The sequence below is a fragment of the Centruroides sculpturatus genome, unplaced genomic scaffold (assembly GCF_000671375.1).
Source record: "Centruroides sculpturatus isolate CEXI.00-Female unplaced genomic scaffold, Cexi_2.0 scaffold1593, whole genome shotgun sequence".
Taxonomy (NCBI): domain Eukaryota; kingdom Metazoa; phylum Arthropoda; class Arachnida; order Scorpiones; family Buthidae; genus Centruroides; species Centruroides sculpturatus.
The window spans coordinates 136,671-160,201 of NW_019385714.1; the positions used below are offsets into that span (position 1 = coordinate 136,671).

The window sequence follows — 23,531 nt, forward strand, 5'->3', positions numbered from 1 at the left end:
TTTGAGAATAAAAGTAGCCTTGAAATAATTTATTAACCAGTCTAAAGATCAAGCAATAAATTTAACATCAATATATTAAAACATAGCATGAATTCATGTAATGAACCTCGGATAATCGACATGAATGATAAAAATCTCTTATGTTTCAAATCGGTACACTTTCTACCGACCCTCCTCGACCCCGAAAGTGTAAAGGTTGTGTGTCGCTCGAGTTTATATGGACTGATTAAATACACACATGCCTACTTTATACGCAGGTTTTCGGCTTTCTTCGCTATTTTTACAGACAAAAATGTCCATTTATAATTAATTATCATCTTAAATAAGTAAATTATCCAAACAATTATAAGGATAGACATTTTATTTTCGAAACACTTAAAGAAAAAATACACAGTTCTCTAGGAGTGAAAGGACGTTTCGTGCTTTCTCCGTAACAATAAAATATGCCCTTTATGTATATATATATATATATATATGTGAACTATACTAAATATTTGTGACTTGTTATTCGCAATTTGATCCGCAATCGAAAAGTTTGGGCATCATTAACGTAGACAATTGGATTAAAGTAATCTGCAATATCATCTNATACTTAGATGATTTTCAGTATATAAGATATTATCTCAAATTAATTTTCTGTATTTCTTTTTTCTCTTTTGAACAGCTTCAACCTTAAGGTTCCTTCTGACATTTTTTAATTTGTTAATTAAACATTGTACCCAACCCAAATAACCAGTAGTGAAATCGCCTTTCAAATGACTATACGTGCTCACTATTTCGTGTGCTACTTCAATTATCTGCGCTTTCGTAGGATATAATGTATAAGACATAATAGTATCACATAAAACAGTTAAAAATTCGTGTTTTTGGGACCAACTTAACTTTTGTTTGTTGGCTAAAGCGTTAAGTAAACACGGAGTGAATTGTTTTTCGGGTATTGTAAAGCGATCGGGCCAAGTTTCTTTGTTGTTACTAACGGAATTGTCGGATTTTTCTAACAGATTAGCGTTATGCAAGGGGTTACTGACAGGTGAGTCATAAGTGATTAATTTGAGCGTTGCTTTATTGGGAATATCGAATAACGATTCCACATCTACGTAATCCATCCATTCGGTGTGGTACATTTGCAAGACGTAATTCTGCGTAACTAAGTTAAAAGACCTTAAAATTTCATCAATAATATCTTTCTTGTCAGCCACGTAGATGACTTTTTTGCAATCATTTACCGAGACAAAGTACGTCAGGTTTCTTTGAAACATTTCCATTTTTACCTAAAAAATCAACGTAGATTATATTATAAACGTGTAAAATGTATCATACGTTTAATTATGTACTGCATGCAAAAATAATTTATAATAAATTATAATTAACAAAAAACATAAAGAGGTCATACCTGGTAATCATCAGCGTAAAAACTCCTCTCTGAAACAGGAATCGAGATTTTAATGTAGTTTTAATTTAAGTTATAACTTAAATTCGAATGTTGTTCAGTTCTTGTATCAAATTATGATTATTAATTTATTAAGTTTTCCACAGTTATAATTAGTTTTTAATATTACTTATATTACGATAAAAATTAATTAAATATCTTAAGCATTTCTAATGTTATTATTATTTGCAAAAGACTAAAGAATTATNTAAAAGTTTTATTAAATTAATAATAGAATAAAATATTATAAAATATAAAAATAATTTTTAAATAATAAGTTTTAGTATATTTAATGTCATTATTTTGATATAGTAAAAGCGCAAAATAGAACATAAAAATATGAATTAAAATAATTAGAAAATGATATATAAGATATAAATTAATAATAATAATAATTAAGCCAGGTGAAGATAAAGACAGAAAATACTCAACAAGATAAGCAAAATTTAAATATTTCTCTCTTAAAAAGTATATAATTTAAGCATTCGCTGTTATAAAAGCATATAATTTACGCATATTTATTAAAAATATACAATAATAGTTTTCGGTTTGTTAAATTTAATTAAATTGAATATAGATCAACATTGAAAGATTCTTTAAAAGCAAGAATAGAATGATCATAGAATCTGAAGCATCTCTCTCTAGCACTTTAAGAAAACTCTCTTTACACTCCTTTAAAGAAATATCTTACAATTATGGGTATAAATGCTTATTGGTTACTCGAGAAATCAATTGTAAAAATTCTTGTCTAATATTTGCAGTTTTAAACGTCGAATATCTTATGTGCCTTTAAGAAATGTTATCTTCCTTTCCGTACTTCGTTTATGCTCGATAACACGTATATATGTAAAATGTAATTTTTAAATTATAAGAAAGATGAATTACATCATATTTAAATAATCGTATAATAATGCACGACGAAACATACAGCTAAGAACATAAAGTGTGAGGAAACATACCGGCTAACAGGCGCTACTCATTGCTAAGATAATTTTTTTTAAATGTGAACACAGTAAACAGAGTTATTTTTTTTATGAAAATGATCAGTAAATGGAAGAAGTTAACTTATCGCTTTTCAAAGCTTGTATGACGGTTAAACGCAGACAAAACCAAGCTTATATTTGATGCGAATTTTCATTTATAGGCTAATCTATTTACAGGACAAATTGTGACAGACACAAGTAGACTTAAACATTCCAATTCAGACACAAAATCTCTGAAATTTGTGACAATTGTAATCTACGAAATAATTTGCAAAGCGTTTGAATATTTACAAAGTAAAGTCGCACAAAAACAGTAATTGCGAGCTCCATAATTAAGATAAAAACTCATTTGTAAAATCTACATCTTTAATTGCTAATTTATCTGTACATGCAATTATTATTTTTAATATTTTCAGTTTTAAGAAAGGTAATCGATAGAGTAGTGCATCGATCACACGGCAAAGCACATTTGCTTACAAAACACACAACGAAAAACTTTTCACAAAAGTTTAACTCGTAGATACATTAACACATAACTACACCGTTAAGCCATGTACTTGACGTTTATGTTTGGTTACGTTATCGTTCCTGTTACAGGTATAACCGCAGAGTTCGCATGAAAAACGCGGAGAGTTGGGTTGATGGAGCCTTGCGTGGCGCCGTAGAGTTGTGGGAGTGGCGAAGGTCTTCTGACATAACAGACACATCAATGTTGTCATCCTGAAACCTTAGAAACAGAGAAGCTCATTAGTCGGCTGATAAAAGAAAACCTAGACCGCTCATAGAACCATTATTGGCTTCCCTATTAGATAACTTTCTTTACCAGTAGACGGACTTTTAGAGGACATCTTGGTCGGTCCATTCGGAAACGCGTAACATTAACAAAGATTATACGCACGCCTCACCCGCATTAAGTCACCTAACATATGAGAGGGATGGAGGATCGATGCCCCGATTCCAACTGTCTATGAAAAAGATCACGAGAATCCGGGTCGGAATCGAACCCGGATCCCTCACGGCGATTGCCGAACATATTACAAAGCTCCATCTTACCCTTCGGGGCATCTTTCTAAGGGGGCAGTTATCTAACAGAGAAACCAGTTTTTTACAGAATATAGAAAAGCTAAAAAGCAAATATTTTTCATACTGTATATAGGTTAAATGGCAAGAAAATTAGATCATAACGGTTACGCGTTATGTGCATTTCCAATCCCTCCACGACCACATAAATGCACATTTGTATTATTATAAATAAATCAAACATTACATTCTCCATTTTAATCCTTCGATCTTGTTTATTGTACAGAATTACTTTACGTGAAAGTAGTCTATATATATATATATATAAATTTCGTATATAAATCATTATACATCATTCATTTCCTTGAGTCCTTTTAACTGATAAAGTCATGACGATGAACTTTTGACTGATAAATTCCAATGTTGACGATGTACGTGTTGAATCACATTATCTCTCCAAATGGAAGTATAATCACAGATTTCGCACTTGTATTTGGGAGCATTTGGAAGGTGAAGAACCATGTGACGTTGCAAGTGGGTACTTCGTGAAAAAGTACGAAAGCATAATCGACACGTCCTGGATTTTCGCTGTTTACCTGAAAGTTAGGAAAGAATTTAAAAAACAATCTATAAAACGATCGCTCAAACGCCTATTTTCTGGTCTTTTATATGTTTTTCTTCTTGTAGAAATTAAATCAAAGTTTCTGGTATAATTTAAACCGATTTTTTAATTTTCAAACTTTTATAAAATTTATAAATTACGATCTAATCTAAGAGCAGAAGCTGTGTTAAAAACATTTTTATGGCTCATTACATATATTTTTTGGTAATTTCTCTGTTACAGTTGAATCAATCGTGTTGGTTACGGGAAAAAGAACATGAAATTAAGTACGCTCAAAAAATCATTCTCACTCATTTAATCACAGTTTCATTTATGGTTATTATCATTTTACACATATTTGAACATTGTAACACTTGTAAATATTTCATACTTAACCAATTTTCGTGTAATTACACAAAATTTCAAAGGATCTTCAGAAAATATTTTGAGTGCCAACATTTAATGATGGTAAATCTTTAAATATATTTAGGAACTTTTGGCTTTTTAACAACATATTTTATGAAGTATAAACTAAATTTATTAATAAACTATTAAGTTATAATAAAACAAAACTCCAAAATTAAAGAGAAATAAATGGTTGAAGTTGAAACTTTAAAAATACCCATAATGTTATGATATCAATACAACAATAAATGGAGAATTAAAAATTCAATCTCTCATTCAAACAAACAATTATGCAACAATTTAAGGACATAACCGTAGATTATTTTTCAAGCACCATTAATGTTTAATGTTCTATTCACATAAGTTTGCACGTCTCGAACATCACAAAAGCATATTTGATGAATCTCCTATGCCTGCTCGAGATATAACACCGACTTATCAAAGCTCTTCGTATAAATTTGGCTTTTCTATAAAGAGGAACTGAAAGAAAAAGTATATTTTGAAAATGAAATCCGAAAAATATAAATTTATGTTATAATTACTTTTATAAATATGTAAATAAATACCTTCAGGCCACGTTCCTCATTTCTTGCCATGTTTCTTTCTTTGTATATAATTTAAATTTACGATAACAACAAACAAATGCAACTTTTAACAAGAATCTTTAGCATAATCTAACTTGGGAACGTGCATTCGACGATGATGCTTGATAACATCATCCTTCCAAATAGATCTATAGGAGCAAAGCTTGCAGGAATACATGGCTGCATTAGGCTGATGTATCCTCAGATGACGTTTCAAGGTGGCACTAGTCGAAAAACTCTTGAGGCAGATGTGGCATACTCGTGGCATCTTTGGTCTACCACGAGCGCGGAAACCTAAATAAAATCCTGTGAATATAGAACAGCATATTAGATGAATGGACGTATTACTGATGCAAATTGTTGCTTGTAACGAGTGTCATCTTTTATTTTTTCACCATTGATTAAACCCGCACGTTAAAAACCTTATTGATGTTTCCATATCTTTATTATATAAACTAAATCACTTTTTAAATTGCAATTTATACAACAACAATTTATATGATTTAATAATTATTTTAACATTTTTTAACAAATGAAATTAATTAATTATCACAATAGCTCCACGAATTATTAGTTGCATTTGTTAATATAACAAAGTTATCAGTATTCATCAATCTCTTTGAATCGTTTATGAGAACTTCAGAATTAAAAGCCATATCACAGATTATTGCCTAAATTTAGTGCATAAGTATTATCTGGATACAAAAAGCAACGAGTTTCATCGTGTGCAAAGTGCAAAATGTGATTATATTTTGGATATGTGCACCAATTTTCTATGCCTGACGACGTCGTCCTTCCATATGGATTTATAATCACAAAATTCGCATTTATATCTTGGAGCATTTGGTTGATGAATCCTGGTATGACGATTCAAAGTCGACTTAGTGGAAAAAGTTCTATGACATATTTCGCAGGTCTTCGGTAACTGGAAACGGCCAAAATAGAAGTCACCTGAAGAAATTAAGGTTTACTGTCACAAGAATAATTACGTATAATCTCATAAGGTTATAGTAAAACCTGTGGATTTATCACCATATTATATTATTTCTACATACACTAAATTATTTATATAAGTTCATATAGTAGCAGTAAAGAATATAGCAGAATTTTTATTGAATTTTATTTTTTTACAGCTTATTTTACATTTGAAAACGCTAAAAAACCTAGAATAATGCAAAATTAAAGTATTTAATGCATTTCTTTAGCAGTTAACAATGATTTATCAACAAGAAAGTTGAGATATTAAGAAATGCAATCGTTATATCAATATTTTAATTTTTAAAAAATGTACAAGATAAAATTTATAACTTAAATCAAATAAGTAAAAAACAAATATATACTTTTTAAATTTGATTTANCTATTATGGAAAACAATAGACCTATATCAGTATAATTCGATTTACATTCTCCTTCCTTTAATAAATTATATTCATCTTTCGTGAGTATTTTATACAAATATTACAAGATATTTCATGATTTAAAATATGTAAATCGTTTCTAGACCTTTTTATTTTGTCTTGAAAGAATTCATTTATAATTTATTCAAATGATAAAACACAATTTCCTGTACCCAAAAGCAGTTTATTTGATATTTCGTTAGCGTAATAAAATTTACCAGATTTTATATTTAATACTAAACTTCCATTTACAAAAAAAAGAACTGCCCAATAAACGGTATAAATAAGTAATTTATATCACTTTTCCAGTTTTAATAATTAAAATAATAACTGAAACTTCTGTTGGGCTCAGCACCGCTTTGTTCTAAATGCACCTTCCTGTGTCGAATGATGTGAGACTTCCATAGAGTTTTGTAACCACAAACATCACAGCAATATTTGGGTGGATTGGGCTGATGTAACTTCACATGGTCTTTTAAATTGGCACACCTGGTAAACGTACGAAGGCAATAAGGGCACGTTTTTGAAGCCTTGGGTCGTCCCCTATGGATGTACACTTTAAGAAACAAAAAATTTTATTTTAAGTTTGGTCTTATCATATTTTTCTCTTATTTAACAATATTTTGAAATTATTGATCACACCAAGCTTTTTCCTAGTAAATTTACAACAAAACTGCAAAAACAAATGATAATTTACATTTCTTTCGTGGGTTAATTTTATAACAATTCGCTATCATTTACACGTTTAATTTAGAATATATAATTAATTATAAAATATAAAAAAATATTGTAATTAATATAAGAACTTAATGGAATTGTATTACTACAAGCTAGATTGGTCAATAAAAATAAAATTTTATTTCTGTTTTTGAAGAAAAATTGCTCAAAATCTGAAAATAAAATGTTATATATTACATTTTTGTCAGATTTAATAGCCGAATTTGATATATTTTTAATTTTTAGAATTAAATGATGCTTTTTTCTTAAATTATACCGTAAAACTGTAAATTAATTGTATAATTTAAGTCCATATGCTTTCCCCAATCCAACCTCTACCCCGAAAGCATAGGCATACAGATCATTATAAAGATCACCAATCATGACTTAACATAAAATTCTTACTTTTTATTTCACAATTTAAACAAAGGAACGTTAAGAATATATGCAAAAAATCAAAAATATTGCTCACAAATTAAACAAATGTCCCATAACTTCCGATTTAAAAGAAATTTTTTTGGAAAAAATTAAAAGAGCCACCGTGAGTTCTTTAATGTAAAATGTAGATAATCGAATTAATTTTTTTACTATTTATAATTTTACAATAAACTACACATTCTTCTGTCTTCTATATCTGTAATTAAGAACATTTTTTGTTGATTTTTTAAAAACTAAACTACTACTAAATACATTATATTACAAGCCTGAAACAATATGCATATATACGTATTACTACAAACTATATACACGTAATTCCGTGCAGGAAATTAAACAACTTTTTCTTATTAAATATATTGTATATATGTATAACATATAGTATATACAATATATCGTTTATATATATATACACATTTGATTTGGACAATGCACCTAAAATAAAATATAAACGTTGTGCAAATAAAGGAATAATCAAATACTTCGTGTGCTTTGCGGAAGAATGCGGTATTTTTGGCAGTTTTTTTCATAGAAAATTTCATTTTTGAGCTTGTCATCTGTGGTTAGAACCAAGCAAAGCTGTATGTTCTCTTTCTTTATGTCTTTTCACATCTTCCTTCCATTTTGAATTGTATCCACATATCTCGCAGTAAAAAAGTGGATCGTTGGATAGATGACTCTTGCAATGTATACGTAACTCTACGGAATTTTTTAGTACTTTATGACAAACGTAACAAGTCGTATTCTTTTTTGGTCTCCCTTTTCTTGCGTCTGGAAATATAAAAAAGATAGAAAATATTAGTCCATTGCTGATATTTTACTCTCACTACAAGCAATCGATTAATTTATTAGCCAATTATATCGCGGCATCGACTAATTTTAATACATACACGGTGGCCCAAAAATGAGTTAATTGCAAGTATCGAAGCTTATGTGTGTAGTTTTATATCAGAAAATCTGTAGAACTGTTCTAGAATGCTGTAAATTAGCCTATATATTTAACGTGGAGAATAATATCTTAACTATGTTAATAAAAACTACAATCAAGCTATCTTAAAACAGTCAACTGATTTTTGAGTCATCGTATATTATATAACCCAGTACATAACCATATAATTACACCCACCATATGTACTGTATATGGTTTTGCATAATTTAGGCGTATTTACATAACTGTAGCTGCAAGTATAACTTACATGTAGGCCTAAATGTGTACAAGTAAGCATCATGACTTCATATAGAAGTAAATAGTTAGTTAAAGTATACATTTATAGTGTTAGTAGTTTCATTCTTACGTATATATTACTAAAGTCCTACATATATTAACTTATATTTAGCATATAAATTTCTTTATATGCTCTGTAATATATAGTTAATGATATAATATAGCATATACAATAGCTGTTATAAAAATTGCATCATTCCTAAATCCTTATATAATAATGTACTTGTTTATTTTTTACTTAATTTTTACGGAAAAATTATCTTTTTGTTGTATACCTGCAAGAAACCGATCATTCGTGGCATCATAAACATAAGAACGTTTTTATTGGCTGGCAAAGTCTACTGCAGAAATAATTTCGACGATTGTCTCATTCATCGTTACAAACACTCGTGAGAAAGCATGAGCTTTTATAAGCAAATTGAAAGTTCTCGATATTTAACATCGTCTAAGTCAGCAATTGTTACTTTGAATGCTGAAGATTTATCCTCGCGTAAAACAGCGCAGAGACTGCATTGTCTTCAATAAATCAATCAGTCGCGTGTTTGTTACAAAAAACACGGCAACATTTTTTAAAAAAAAGCTGGATCATCAAGTAAACGTGTGAGTACGCCGTGCGAGAATACAATATTGGAGCATCTCAGGCTGCGAGAACGTACTGCTAGTTCTTCCAAATTGAAAGTAAAATGAAAAGAACAGACAGGAGTAAAAGCGAGAGCGTTAACTCCTGTGCGATATCGCCTACGCAATATGAGTTTTAAAAGTCTGCCGTCTACGTAATAAGTCATTATAATGCGCAGACAGGGCTAAAAATCATGCGGACTGAAGCGTTGACACGTGGGATTCTGCTGTTTTGGGATGAATCCGAATTTAATCTGCAAGGATATGACGTCAAACTGTTATGCGTAGAAAAGATGAGATCTACAGCAGGAATTGCTTGATGCAAACAGTAATATTTCTTGTGAGTTAAATGGCGTGGGGATGCGTGTGCAGTAAAGTGTCGGCCGCTACACTTTATAAATGGCTCTGTAAATGTAGTGATACAAAAAATTTTATCTGCCAAGCTGATTCCGATAATCAAGGAACAATTTCGTGCACAAAATACTGCATCTTCCAGAATGACACTGAGCCACGTCACAATGTGTCCTTTCTTCATGACTTTTTTAGCATTATTCTCATTTAAAGTGACACACAAATTGCTGTTTAGATAAAAAGTTCCTACAAGAAGCCCAGATCATATGCCTAAATCGGTCAGGCAAGAATCCTGAGCTCAACCTTATTGAAAACTGCTAAAATATTAGGAGTACGAAAATTTCAGACAAGACACCTAAAAGTAAATACGACTAAAAGAGTGTATTAGAAGCGCTTGGTATGCCGAACTTGTTATAGAATACTTTAAAAACTCATTCACTTTGCCGAAGCGCTGCAAAGTTATTATTAAAATTCGAAGTGACCCTATGATGTATTGAAATTCCATTCAACGAGGAAATAACTGTTCATGTGTTTTTAGTACACGTTGCACTTGTTTCTTTTTTTCTTATTCTCGTGAGACAGAGCTCATTAACAGTACTGGAAATGCTAATGCTGAGGCGTGAAATAACACTTACTTAAGCTGTGTTATTATATGTAATAAATTTTATTATTTTGGTTTATTCTTCTTTGTTTCTTATCTTTATTACTTATGCTAACATTATCAATCGCAATCACAGCTTAAATATGCTATTTTGAACATCTGTTGAACGCTTTTTGATATATATCATAGGTAATGAAATTTTCAGATTCGCTATTGTATATACACACATACATATTATTCATATCATAGTATGTAAAAAATTAAATATATTGTATATATTTAACTATAATTAATATATATTATAAAATACATAAATATTATATATGTATATACAGTATGTATAATTCTATAGGCAAAGAGTATGTACTATGCTCTTTATATAGGCTATATAACTAATTTAGATAATAATATTCAAATAAAAAAATATTTAAATGAAACTAATATTAAAAGTCCATAATAAAATAACAAAGAATTTTAATCATATAATTATTTCAAATATAAATCCATTAAATTCACAATAAAAAAGTTTAAACGTTTAAAACAATAAGTAAAATATCGCTTAATAAATAAGAAGAATTAAATGAAATTAAAAATTTAAACTAATTGAAATAAATAATAATTATTACTTAAAAATAAACGATTAAGCAAAATAAAAATAAACAAGTATAAATTAATAAAAATGAAATAAATATTTATGATAAAAATATCATTCAACAGAAAAATGACTGCATATACAGTATATAAAATGTAAACAATTAAGTAAACAACAACTTTAATTAATTTTCATAAATTTATGGAGAAAATCTTCTATTTTAATTAAATTTATAAATAAAAAATTTATAAATTCAATTAGAATATTAATAAAATTTAATTACAACTTTAAAATAGTTATTATTAATAAATTTGAATGCTAATAGTTTAAATATTTTATAAAATTATAGAGCATTAGACCTTAAAACAAAATACATTTATTCCATTTAGCCATAGAATTTTTTAAAGCAAAAAAACTAAATAATTATTTAATTTTATATCGAATTTTTGGAAAAGTGTCGCCAATAAATGATTTTTCCATTCAGAAAAACAACAAAATCAATTTTTACAATTTATTTTTAATCCTTTATTGAAATCTCACAAAGTTATGAAGTAATAAATGATTTCTAATAAATAATTATTTAATATATTAATATATATTAGTAATTATAATATTTAACAGTTTTAAATAATTTTTTAAAAATATAGATTCATGTGATATAAATAATGTATTCATACAACTAGAAGAATACCAGATACAAAAAAGCTACTAGAAACGGATGTTCATTTATATTTTGAAATGCTTTAATTATTTAAGTTTTCAATAATCAAATAATTAAAGACTTTTATAACTTAAAAAAATATACCACATGGCCAAAAGTCGATTAACCACGTTTTGTGTAGCAGATACAGTTGTAAATATGATTTCATTGACTGTTCATGATATCATTGACTGTCTGTTAAACGATAACCTGCCAAAACGGACCGTCTCATTCGTTTAAGACAGGTTTTACTGTACTATAAATAGAATATATGTACAGTACATATATTCTATTTATCATTATTATTATTAATCGTATTTTCATAAATATATCACAGAAATTTTAATTTTATTGTATATTAGATACTCAAATAACATTACACTAAGTAAGTAAATTTAACCTATAAAACTGTTAAGTATTAAAAAATTAAATTATAAAAATTAACAAGAATTTCCATTAAGCGTAAATAAACTCAATTAATAAAAGATGATACTTTTAATTTTGTTTATTAAGTCATAATTAATTAAATATATAATAACATATTTAAATAATTGATTAATAATACAGTAATACCTTGACTTACGCTACCCCGACTTATGCGATTTTCAAATCTCGTCGATTCGTCTTTTGTTTGAGCGCCACGCAGCTCTTGATTACTCACTCCTCCCACACTATTGTTCGGCTTACATGTTCGGACGTGTCGCGCGGAATCGACACATAACTACAATTTATTTTGTGTTATTTATTTCTGTGTTTGTTATATCTACGGAGACTTGAGAGACTCTATGTGGCGATTTCTTGTAACCGTGAACGAATCGAAAGACGAGATAAGATTAATGAGAACATTTATTAGCTTACATGCATCCGACTTAGATTTTACACAAATTGGGAAATTATACCCCGACTTACGCGAATTCGACTTACGCGGTTATCGCTCGGTCCCACCTATCGCGTAAGTTCGGGGTATCACTGTATTAAAATATATTCTATAGATATAAATAGATTGTAGCTATATTATGTATGATTATTATACATTCAGAAATGAAAGAGACCAATTTTCAAGCAATTTTAAAATAAGAACAAACTTACTAGATTTTAACTATAATAAAAGCAGAAAAATCCATTTGTAGTAAAGATAAAACTAATATTATCGGTGATTATAGTTTTTCAAAGAGAAATAAACCAAATTTAATGTATAAAAATCTAAAACAATAATAAGAGTTTCCCATCACCGTGTTCACATGGAATGATTAACAAACTAAGGAACCACGTGATACATGACCTTTGACTTAAGATAAACTGTTCCTAATAAATAAAAGATTTAGGGATATTTATTCCATTAGATAATTTCTTAAAATACTGAAAACGTGTCTGTTATTACGCTTATAAGAAACATAATGATAGTTATTTGACTAATCATTAACCGTAATATCGAATTTTTAAGATATTTATCAACTAGAATAAACAGTGGTATTGTTAAATTATAAATTTGAAAGCTTTCATTATCTATTTATTTCATAATTGTTAATTATCTTTAACTTAAAGAAATGTATAGGGTGGCCTAAAAGTTAATTAACCGCGGTTTTTGTGTCCAGTTACAATTGTAAACACTATTTTCAAAATACGATTAAGTATTGAAGCGTTTTAATAAAACAAAAATGTAGTCCTTACAACAGTTAACTGATTTATATATAGGCCTATACATAGGCCTATATATATTTTTTTTCTATAAAGTATTACATTTAAGTTGAATATTTAAAAATAAAAAATTATTTTTACTTAAAAATATATCAATTTTAACCAATAACATTTTCTGAAAGCTTTTTTCTTTTAAAGGCATAACATTTTAGAATTATTTGATTAACATTTATGACCGATGCTGCTTTTGCGATCTGATTGATCGTTATGCGAGTTATCGTATTTCCTAAAGATTCAGTTTAATAATAAAGCTTAATTTATGTCAATGAGTCTAAAAGAAAACATGGCCAAACTTCCATACAGCGTCCTCCTAAATAGCGCCGAATAACGAATGGATTTTCCTCATAAATATTAACTAGAGAGCATTTAGGCATCTATGAATTACTTTCTTAAATACATGATTTTGTACTGTAAGCAGAATTGTTATCACGTGTCTTTCAAACCGTATAATCTCAAGTTTATATATTTCTTATTGTTTGAAGTACTTCAGTTTACCTTTACAGTAAGAATTAGTACCAATTTCAAAAGCGAATAAATAGTAACGCTAAATCGAAGTTTGACTGTACTTAGCCTAATTTATAACACCACGTTCTTGGAAATAATTATACCACCGTATATTAGAGGAGAAAAAGATGGCAGAAAAACAGATAAAATTTACGTCATAAAAATGGGGGTAAAAGAGGGAGTCCACGTTATTTTAATAGATGCACGCATTTCTCGTACACACTAAAATGCCTATTAAATCAATACAAATATGTCTCGATACTATTAATGTTTTCACTTAGAAGCACTTTATTTATTTCTAATTATTTTTTCTTATAAAAAATTAAAATTGAAGTTGTCTTTTATAATTAAATTTCTAAAAACAACGATTTGTTAAGTGCATACTGCAATACCAGGACAAAATCGATTAAAACCAAAAGATAAAAAGTAAAAATAATGTAACCGCAACTTGTTTACAATGATAATTAATAGTTTATTCTGATNAAAAACAATAAAAAATTATACTTCAGAAGTTAATTTAGTATCAAAAACGTAAAATATTAGAATAGCCCAACACATAGCCAAAGATTGCAGCGCCACAGCACTGGCGAAAACTTATATTTGCCGACTGAAATTCTTTCGGATGATTGACTTTCGGATAATCGACGCTCTACTGTAATTAATTAATCCGCCCATAATCCGAGTTAACTCGGGCTGCGCAGTCTATATCTCAAGTTATCTTGAGCGTGGACTTTAAAGGTCCATTAACAAAAGTTTTGACTTTTAACTTACCCAAAAATGTATTGATTGAAATATATACATCGTTATCTATGATGTGTGCAAATTTCATAAATTATTTTTGCCGCGAAAATATTTTATGACAATTTATTAATTACGCAATTAATCGCGCTATTGTTTTTATGAGAGTTTTTTTAATCAAATGAATTAAATTGTTCTAAGCTTCTATTTCACGGATTTGACTTCGGTAAAACTTTTTAAAAAACGCTATTGGATGTTTTTTATGACGTCAGCAGGCATCATTGTTTTTTGTTCAGTAGAATTTTTCCCATGTCTTTTTTTGGTCCTCTCATAATTTAAAAGCATTAAATCGACAATATTGTGTTATATTTGAACAGATGTGGTTAGTTAGCTCTCCTCCTGCTTTAAACCAACATTCCCCTGAAGCGCACATGAGAACTACCTGGGAAAGCTGATACCAGCTGTTCTCAAGGTCAACCAGTTTGTAAGCAATGTAGACTGCATGTGTGAAATTTCACGCCTTGTTAAACGAAAGAATAACAATCCTTACAGCTATATTTTTCAAATAAAAGCATTTATTTTTCTTTAATTATAGAAACGAGAGAATATCTTTAGGACAGACACATTCGCTTTCATTTATTTTAAAAGTAAAAAAAATCATTATTTTTATAAGAATATACTATTTAAAGCGAAAATTTAGTAATGCTGATTTATTTATTAATACCTATATCAAAAGAGAAAGATATATTTCAATCTTTATAAAAGTTATTAATTTTAAAGATTTTAAATATATTCTACAATAAAAATTGCTTAAACAAAAGTTATTTTAATCCTTCAATCTCAAACTCAAAAATACAATAAACTCCCGTTTTTATAATGTAATTGGTTGGTGAAAAAAGACTTCATTAGGAGAGTTCTTAATGAAGAGAGCTCTTCTCATAGGCTCAGCGTTATAAATTGAGGTTCTACTTCGGAAAATATTTTTAAATTATACAAAACCGCATCGAAATAACTAAAAATAATGTACTCAGATAAGCTATTTTAAGAATCGTACACAGAAATTTAAAACATCAGGATTTCTTATATAAATTATGAGCGTAAAAAATGTTAGAGTGTAGGCTTATATTCATTTATCGTTAGCCTTCCACCATATTTGATTAGCTCATCCCCGTTAATTAATATGAAAACAAGCAAGAAATTTTTATTGCGTGTTTACTTGATTAAAAAATAAAATAAACGGACAAATTACAAAAATAATTCTAGGATCTAATATAAATAGACTATAGTTTTTTTTTTTTTTTATACAGGATGGTCCAGAAGATAGTTAATACTGTAACTGCAAGGCTAAATTGCAATTAATTAAATTAATTAAAATTATTTCCTACAAATTTTTGTCAGAGGAAAAGACTTCGTTTTAAACTCGGTTTACAATTTATATAGGCTACACAAGTGTATCTGGAACATATAAAAGAAAACATGGTTAGCTGACTTTTAGTCCACCCTGTAGCAACATATTATAACAATTTTCTAATCGAAAAGATCGAACTAGCTTTTTCACGCTCATTTTATTATCTTCAGATACTTTTAAATTTGGTAATTAACTTCAAAAACTAATTTCTTCTGTAAACCTTCTGTAAGTAAAATTAATTACAGAATTCTACCGAAATTTTTTATTGTTAAAATAAATATTTACAAAATAAAAATTAAGAAAAGTATCGTTTTATAGCAAGATAATTCTAATATACTGAATAATCGATTACTCTGAATTTATTCTTACTATTTTATTATAATAAATACGGAATTAAAATTGTCAAGTTTACTAACACTTAAAATTATTAAAATTATATTAATTGAAAATTATTATTGTTTATGTATATTTATACAGTAAACCACAAAATACAGAAATAAATCTGTCTAAAGTGGAATCTACAAAACAGAAAATAAATCTCGAAACGAATGATTTTCTATGTAAAATATTACAACTCGAAAACCTGTTTAATGCCGAAACAGAAGACTTTTTGAGTACCAATTGCATAACATAATCTGAATTAAATGGAATTTTTTGGCATTATGAACCATAATGCTATAACTTGTGGGTTGGAATTAAAGTCGACTTATCGACGACAACATTACAGTCTATCTTATTATTATTTTTTGTTTTCCTTTGTTAAGATTGTAATTTCATTGCCTGAAAAACGGCCGTGACAATATCCGTTTCTCTTTACTCTCTAAAAGACCGAACTTACTTTTGAAAAGATTAAATACAAATATAAGTGTTGATAAAATGGAAAATGCCAAAACGGAAAATTGTGCCGGTACGATACTGGCCGTAACATTCCGTTTTAGACAAGTTTTACTGTCTGTTTTTATTTTTACACTTCGCAAAATTAACGAGTAAATTTATATAATTGCAATAAAAGTTATTAATTTCTTTTAATAATTTTAATTCTTCAAAACGATCATCAATATCTGAAGAAAAACAAATTCATTTTTAAAACAAATACACCGATTCATAAGACACTCATTACGTTTTTGGAAAATACTAGAAAGAAGATCGGTGTCCTTCATCTATATACTACGAGAAAGGTAATTGAAATCAGAGGGGTGCGATAGATGGACGGATGCTCGATTCAATAGCCTAGCTATTTGCTTAATTTATAGCTCTAAGACCTTCATCTTCTCCCCTCATTTAAACCAATTCTCTCAGACTTCGAAGTTTATATAAAATTGTGATTTTTTTAAACTTTTAACATCGAATGCTAATGCTAATCTAATGCTAGATAACTTCGAGTACAGAGTAGTATTCGCTCCATAATCAGAGTATACAATCGTTTCGATTCTTTTAAGTTTTTCATGTATTCGAAGAAGTAATTTAGGATAGATGAATCTATCCTAAATTATAGTTTGGTTACGGAACCCGACACGTGGGCGATCTGCCGAGAGGGAAATGCTTCCTAGGAGGTCTTTTAAGGAAATTAAGGAAAACTGACCCCTATTTAGGTGTTACTAATGTGAAGAAAACCCGGAAAACTCCACGTGGCCAGCATGTTGACCGGGAGCGAACCTACGACCGACTGACCAGTGTTTAGTGGTTTTATCCACTCGGCCACTGATGGGCCTCCTATCTTACGACATATTTTTCAACTCAAGTTTTGAGACTGGGTTCTTTTCGTATCGTGACGTTACCAAGTGGATGAAAATTACCGAATTGATAGTGACGCGTTCGCGTCTGACCAACGTAACTGGACACAAATTTTCCGAGTTTTCATAACGTTTCTAACATTATAAATAGGCACAGAATGTCCTTCCGGGAGGCTCTCTCTCCTTGGCAGATCGCCCATGTATTGGTTGTCTTATTCTATCAGAACAAATACAATCCAGTCCTTTTCAAATCCCCTCGAAAGAGGAAGGGAACAGAATACGTTAGTTTCTTATCGTTTTTTATTAACTTGGCAGAAGTCTATTTGTTTTTAGTTACGAAGTTTTGATCTTGTCCGAGCAGTTTTTGTTTGTAGTTCTTCGGAATTTAATCAGATTTTTTTCAAGAGAATCCTAGCTTATTCTTCTATCATTCTATTCAAGTAGAATACTTTCATAGAGTCGAATATATTTTATTTATTTATTATAAACAATTAATCGTATCGGATAGTTGAAGCGATGGTTACTATTGACATAAATGTTAGAGAAATCCTTGCGAGAAAACTTTTTCCCATTGTTTCGATATCGATTTCTTAAACTTCGATTTTAATGACGGTAGATAATAGATTTCCCATATCACTTATAACAAAAGTTTGTAATTACTGAAATTGTAAATCAAGATATCATGTTAATAATATCATACTATTGATTGCATACAAAAGTATGATATTAGCTTCAAGTTACAAATGTCTTGTTGATTTTATTCGTGCCTTTTGAAATATGATGGCACTTTATATTTGTGATTGACCTAAGCCCATGACATTCTATCCAATATATTTATATAAGCCTTTACCAATATATAACAGACTTTGAGTAAGTTTGTTACATATCGGTAAATTAATAAAATGTACTTCAAAAATATTATTATTATATTTTATATACACAACTTGTAACGAACTACTAATTGATGTGTAGAATGTTTGAAATCCGAATCCTATTTATTGTGATATCAGCAATATATGCGTTGCTTCCTTTTTTTAACATTAAAGACAAAAGACAAAAGATTCAAGTCCAGATCTTGGAGTTTAACACAAAGTTCTGGTGCATGAGATGGGTCATAGTCTCCCAGTTAAAGAATAACGTGACAAATTCAATAGATTGTACGCAGTGGCTCCTCGAGTCTACGAAGTTAGACTGAATACGTGATAATTGGCTCTGGGAAACTGATAAAGAGATAATTTTTCAACTCCACCTTATAACAGTCGACAATCTAAGGACAGATGTCAGAGATGCTTTAACGATTTCCAATCGTCAACATGAATGATGACGTTTAGAAAAACATGAGAAAAATTATGAATTTTTCCCATGCATATACAGTATATTGCTTTTAATTAGTATATGTGGATATTTTGTAGTCACTTTGTATTTTTACTCCGACCACAAATTTTTATACTCAAAAAGTGTTCATTTCATAATATACAGTACTGTACATCAATCGTAAATAAATCAATGCATAAGTAAGTAAGTAGATGGAAAGCATCAGCAGGTAAGAATTATATCATTTTGTTCGAATAATTTTCTTCAAGTAATTAAAAAATCAAAATGCTTGCCTAAATGTTTTCAAAAAACTGGCAATAATCAAAAGCAATAAAATAAAGTTTATCTAATTATGTATAACAAAAATCATTTGAAGAAAATAGTAAATATCTGGATTTTTGTCGACGTATCGGACTTATCAAATTACTCGATATATCTTCAAAAGACAACTTTTATACATTAAAAATTAAGACGAAATCTACTAAAATCCACCTTACAACTCACTTTCAAACCTATGATATATGATTAATTAAGATAATTTTGGGGTTCTCTTTTCATTAAGTTTAAAGTTGTATTCAATTTATAAACCTTGATTAAACATTGATCTTAAAATAATTTTCAAAGAGAAACTGGTTTTAACAAATCAGAATTTTTCCAATAAAAATTTCAATTTTACCATTTATAATAGTGCATCTCAATCATCTTCCTTATCACAAAAATGCTGGCGTTTAGCCTAACTTATTATACTATAATAACTGTAGTTAAGAACATAACAATTGCCATATTACATTGTTATCAATGCGAAGCTAAGTCTAGCAATATTTGCCGAATATAATCATTTATTTTGATAACCATTGAAAAGAGGTTTTGGACGAATAAAACAAATTTATTTTCTTCAAATTTATTTCCTTCAAATACATTCACCCGAGGCCAAGAATCACTTAGAAGAGAATTTCAATTTACACATCTTTTATTTAAATAGATAATAACAACACACACTTATATATAATGTTGTTATTACAAGTATCCTATTGAACTTTTTAAAAATATCCTTTTATCGGTTTCGATTGTCTTCTTTCCGTTGTTTAATTATAATGTAATAATTAACTGATTGAATCTATTAATAAACACTCTCAAATGCATAAAAGCATGTTCTACATGTTACCGAAGTTAACCGAGTTCAAGTCGCGTCAAGAGTTGAGTTAAAGTGTACTTAAATTTTAGTTCATTGGGAAGGCATTTGGCTTCTCGACTTTTAATTTTCCTTTTGAGTTATTTGTTTATTAACTCTAAAGTTTTTAAAATCATAGTTTAACATCCCTGTACTTCGATACCAATTTAATTAAAATCAGTTGCACACTCGTAAGTATAACGAATCGAACAAAATTTCAACTAATTTTTTTCACGTCAGATATTATTATTATAGAGAAAGGGATCGAAATGAAATTTGCATTTCGCATATACTATTTTTCTAAAAGTGTGATTCGTTCTATTAATAATATGAAGATAGTTATATGAAGACAAGACGACCCGTAACCGAACGGATATACGCGACATACGAAATTAATGTTCTAGTTTAATCGATTGTTTCGGTTTTCAGTTTAATGTTTTACCGGTTTGATGCGGAAAGCAAACTGAATAAACGAAAAATTTCTCTGTATATAATATCAATACATCACCCTGGCCGATTTCTCTAATTTCTGTTGTAGAAATATCGCCAGAGACACCCGTTTTATTTTTACCTAAGGCTATCCACAAACGAGGAAATACTACATCGCAGTATATTCACTCGATGTAACGACCTAAATAGTCACGATTACTTTAATTATTTTAATAGTATTAACTTATCTTCGAATTCGCGCTAAGCCATTAAGTAGGCTGATAAGTTGTAAAACTTTATACTGTAACAGGTTAGACGTGCCAAACTAGGATTGCGCCTACTCTAAATCGTTCTGATATTACGGTGTTATATAATAGCATATCATATAAACAACATAAATCTTATTGTTCTGTATATTAGTTACGGTTGTTTTGATTTAAAATAAATATTATCACCATTAACTCGGAAGTAAACGAACGAGGAGAAAATAAAGGAACAATAAGATAGAGGGGCTTTTCGCGTTATTTCTTCGAATGAGGACAGTCTAACATGTCCCATTAAGAATTCGCCTGTCTGTCTGACAAACCTATCATCAGTATAGAAATTATTTTAAAAAGTCATTAGGAAAGAAACTAAGAAAGAATCAGGAAAAAATCGAATCCTTCCTCCATTTGGTTTCCTCAAGTTGCTCTTTTAAACGTTTGTTTGTACCAGATTTTCAGCGGTGTACCGCAAAAATGTCAAATGTTTTTCTAATAATTAACTATGCTTTTAAATTTAACTCAGCTTTATAGTTAACATAGATAAAATGATTAATTCGAATTTGAAATATCGTTTCTTTCCGTCGTTTCTTTTTAGGGGGTGGCGCGGCATGTAACAATGTCGTCCTAGTGTTAAGTTGACAGTGAGTAAAATCGCCGTATTCAGTGATCGCTGATAACAATGTGTGGGAGATACTAATGTTTATATTTAATTAAAAGGATACTTTTTTGGAGAGGGAGAGACAGCTTCAATTTCTGTTTTATCTTCCCGCGCTATTGTCTGTTAGGGTAGTTTCGAGTGCAGTACTTTCGTTCTTATCCAAGTTAATTAACGATTTCTATTAAGTGCAGCTTTACTGTATTCATGTAGCCTTGCTTAAATAAACTAACACAGTTCATACGAAACCATTATTTTTTCACCAGTTTAGTTCATTTAACTTATGTAAGTACTTTATAAAATCGTTTATTTTTGTAGAGATGAATAAATAAATAAATTTGTCATATGAAAATGTAAATCAAAACCGTGCTGATAATGAAGCGGAACCAAGTACAGTACGTTAACACTTCTACTCCAAATGAGAAGTCAACATATTCGAAAATAAGTAAAATTAATCGCCAATAAAAGGTATAATATTTAAAAGTTTTACATGGAAGATGATAAAGAATGTCCAACACCAAAGCGTATTGTGGTAAAAAACTTACCAAGAGTGCAATAGATAGTGGAATTTCAACATCAAATGTAAAAATTAAACATGCAAAATAAACAAAAGAAATGTTTCGATAAATTATGAAAATATTAGATAAAAGCAAAATGCTACATACAAAGTTTCAGAATTACTGGCAGTAAAATTAAAACCACAGACTATGACCGAGCCATTAATTTTACTAATTTATTGTGAAATAATCGGTATTTTGCTTTGTGAAGCGGAAAATATAGAAATAATAAATATTCCTCTGCCAGATAACACCATTCAAAGAAGAATAAGTGATATGGTGTCATTTAAAAAAAGTTGTAAAGTAAGTTTCCAATGCAAACTTTGCACTTCAAATTGATGAATATGTAAGTCGGAAAGCGCACTCGATATGATTTAGCAAATTTGTGAATGAAAACGAAGAATGGGAGAAGATATATTTAACTCAATTAATTTTTACTTTGAACATTTAAACGTGCCCTAGGAGTAACGCGTTGAAAGTTGCATTGATGGAGCTCCATCAATGACAGGGATGAAATAAGTTTTTGCTTTTGCAGAAAAAATAAATAGTGAATTTTGTTTTAATCATTGTTTCTTGCATAGGGAAACACTTTTTGCAAAAACATTACCTATAAAAAGACACGAATTTTTAAGTAGCTTTGCTTAGCGATGTAAACGAGATACAGATGCCTAAACATAGAAGTTGAGTGTCAACAGGACAGATGGAAAGGTGTTTTTCCATGTAATGAATTGCTTGTTTTCTTTGGGAATGAAATGAAATATGTCTGCACAATATTTTAAAAATGGATCTGGTAAACTCAGTTGGCCAATTTTACAGATTTATTTACTTATTTAAACTTAACAAATACAAGTATATTCAAGAAAAAACTATTTTGCCATCCACGAATAAATTATCAACATTTTAAAATAAGAATAAGCCTATCTGAAAAAGACGAGTGTCAGAAAACAATCTAGACATGTTTACGTCCGTAAAAATAAAAAGATAATCAAGAATTTATCCGAGTTTTCTTCTCCAAGTCTTATTCTCTTTCTTCTCTTTCAAAGAATTGAAAAGCAAAACTGCATCGTCCATAAGAATAGGATGATTTATGCGGTCACCCAATTATAATACCTCTAACTTTGGTTCACTCTGATACAAAAGTATTATGGTACAAAGGTATATAGACTATGTTCCTTCATAACATTATTATATTAAAATGAAATGTTTGTTTTAAAATGTGTAAATGTATTTTAAAAAACATTATTTCATTTTAATTGGCCGGCAAAATACCCTAAACACAGTATGCATCACAACGACAGACTGTCTGTCCTCACTACGTTCTTGTCAAGAAACGGGGCACGAAGTACTAACAATAACATTTGAAAGGGAAAAATATGGTTTCTGAAAGCGCACCATTTAGTTCC

The 23,531-nt window shown here is 29.1% G+C and overlaps 1 protein-coding gene and 1 long non-coding RNA gene across 5 annotated transcripts; both read right to left on the reverse strand.

Moving 5' to 3' along the window:
* Positions 1–611: 611 nt before the first annotated feature.
* LOC111641465 lies at positions 612–1,579 on the reverse strand. Its single transcript, XM_023387638.1, has 2 exons — positions 1,394–1,579; positions 612–1,271 (listed from the first exon to the last, which is right to left on the reverse strand). Exon 2 carries the CDS (start codon positions 1,263–1,265, stop codon positions 624–626), a length of 642 nt encoding a protein of 213 aa, XP_023243406.1. The 5' UTR covers positions 1,266–1,271; positions 1,394–1,579; the 3' UTR covers positions 612–623.
* A 1,567-nt stretch (positions 1,580–3,146) lies between these two features.
* LOC111641464 lies at positions 3,147–23,531 on the reverse strand. 4 transcript variants are annotated; one of them, XR_002759408.1, is made up of 3 exons: positions 19,730–23,531; positions 6,751–8,342; positions 3,147–5,973 (listed from the first exon to the last, which is right to left on the reverse strand). It is a non-coding gene; the product is annotated as an uncharacterized LOC111641464 (long non-coding RNA). The 4 variants fall into 4 exon arrangements; XR_002759410.1 differs by lacking the exon at positions 19,730–23,531 and having other exon boundaries at positions 6,751–7,770; positions 8,054–10,728; XR_002759411.1 differs by lacking the exon at positions 19,730–23,531 and having other exon boundaries at positions 6,751–6,975; positions 7,609–10,719.

Bases quoted from the DNA above. Each gene is read 5' to 3' on its own strand.
- LOC111641465 (XM_023387638.1), bottom strand. From the start codon at position 1,265: ATGGAAATGTTTCAAAGAAACCTGACGTACTTTGTCTCGGTAAATGAT.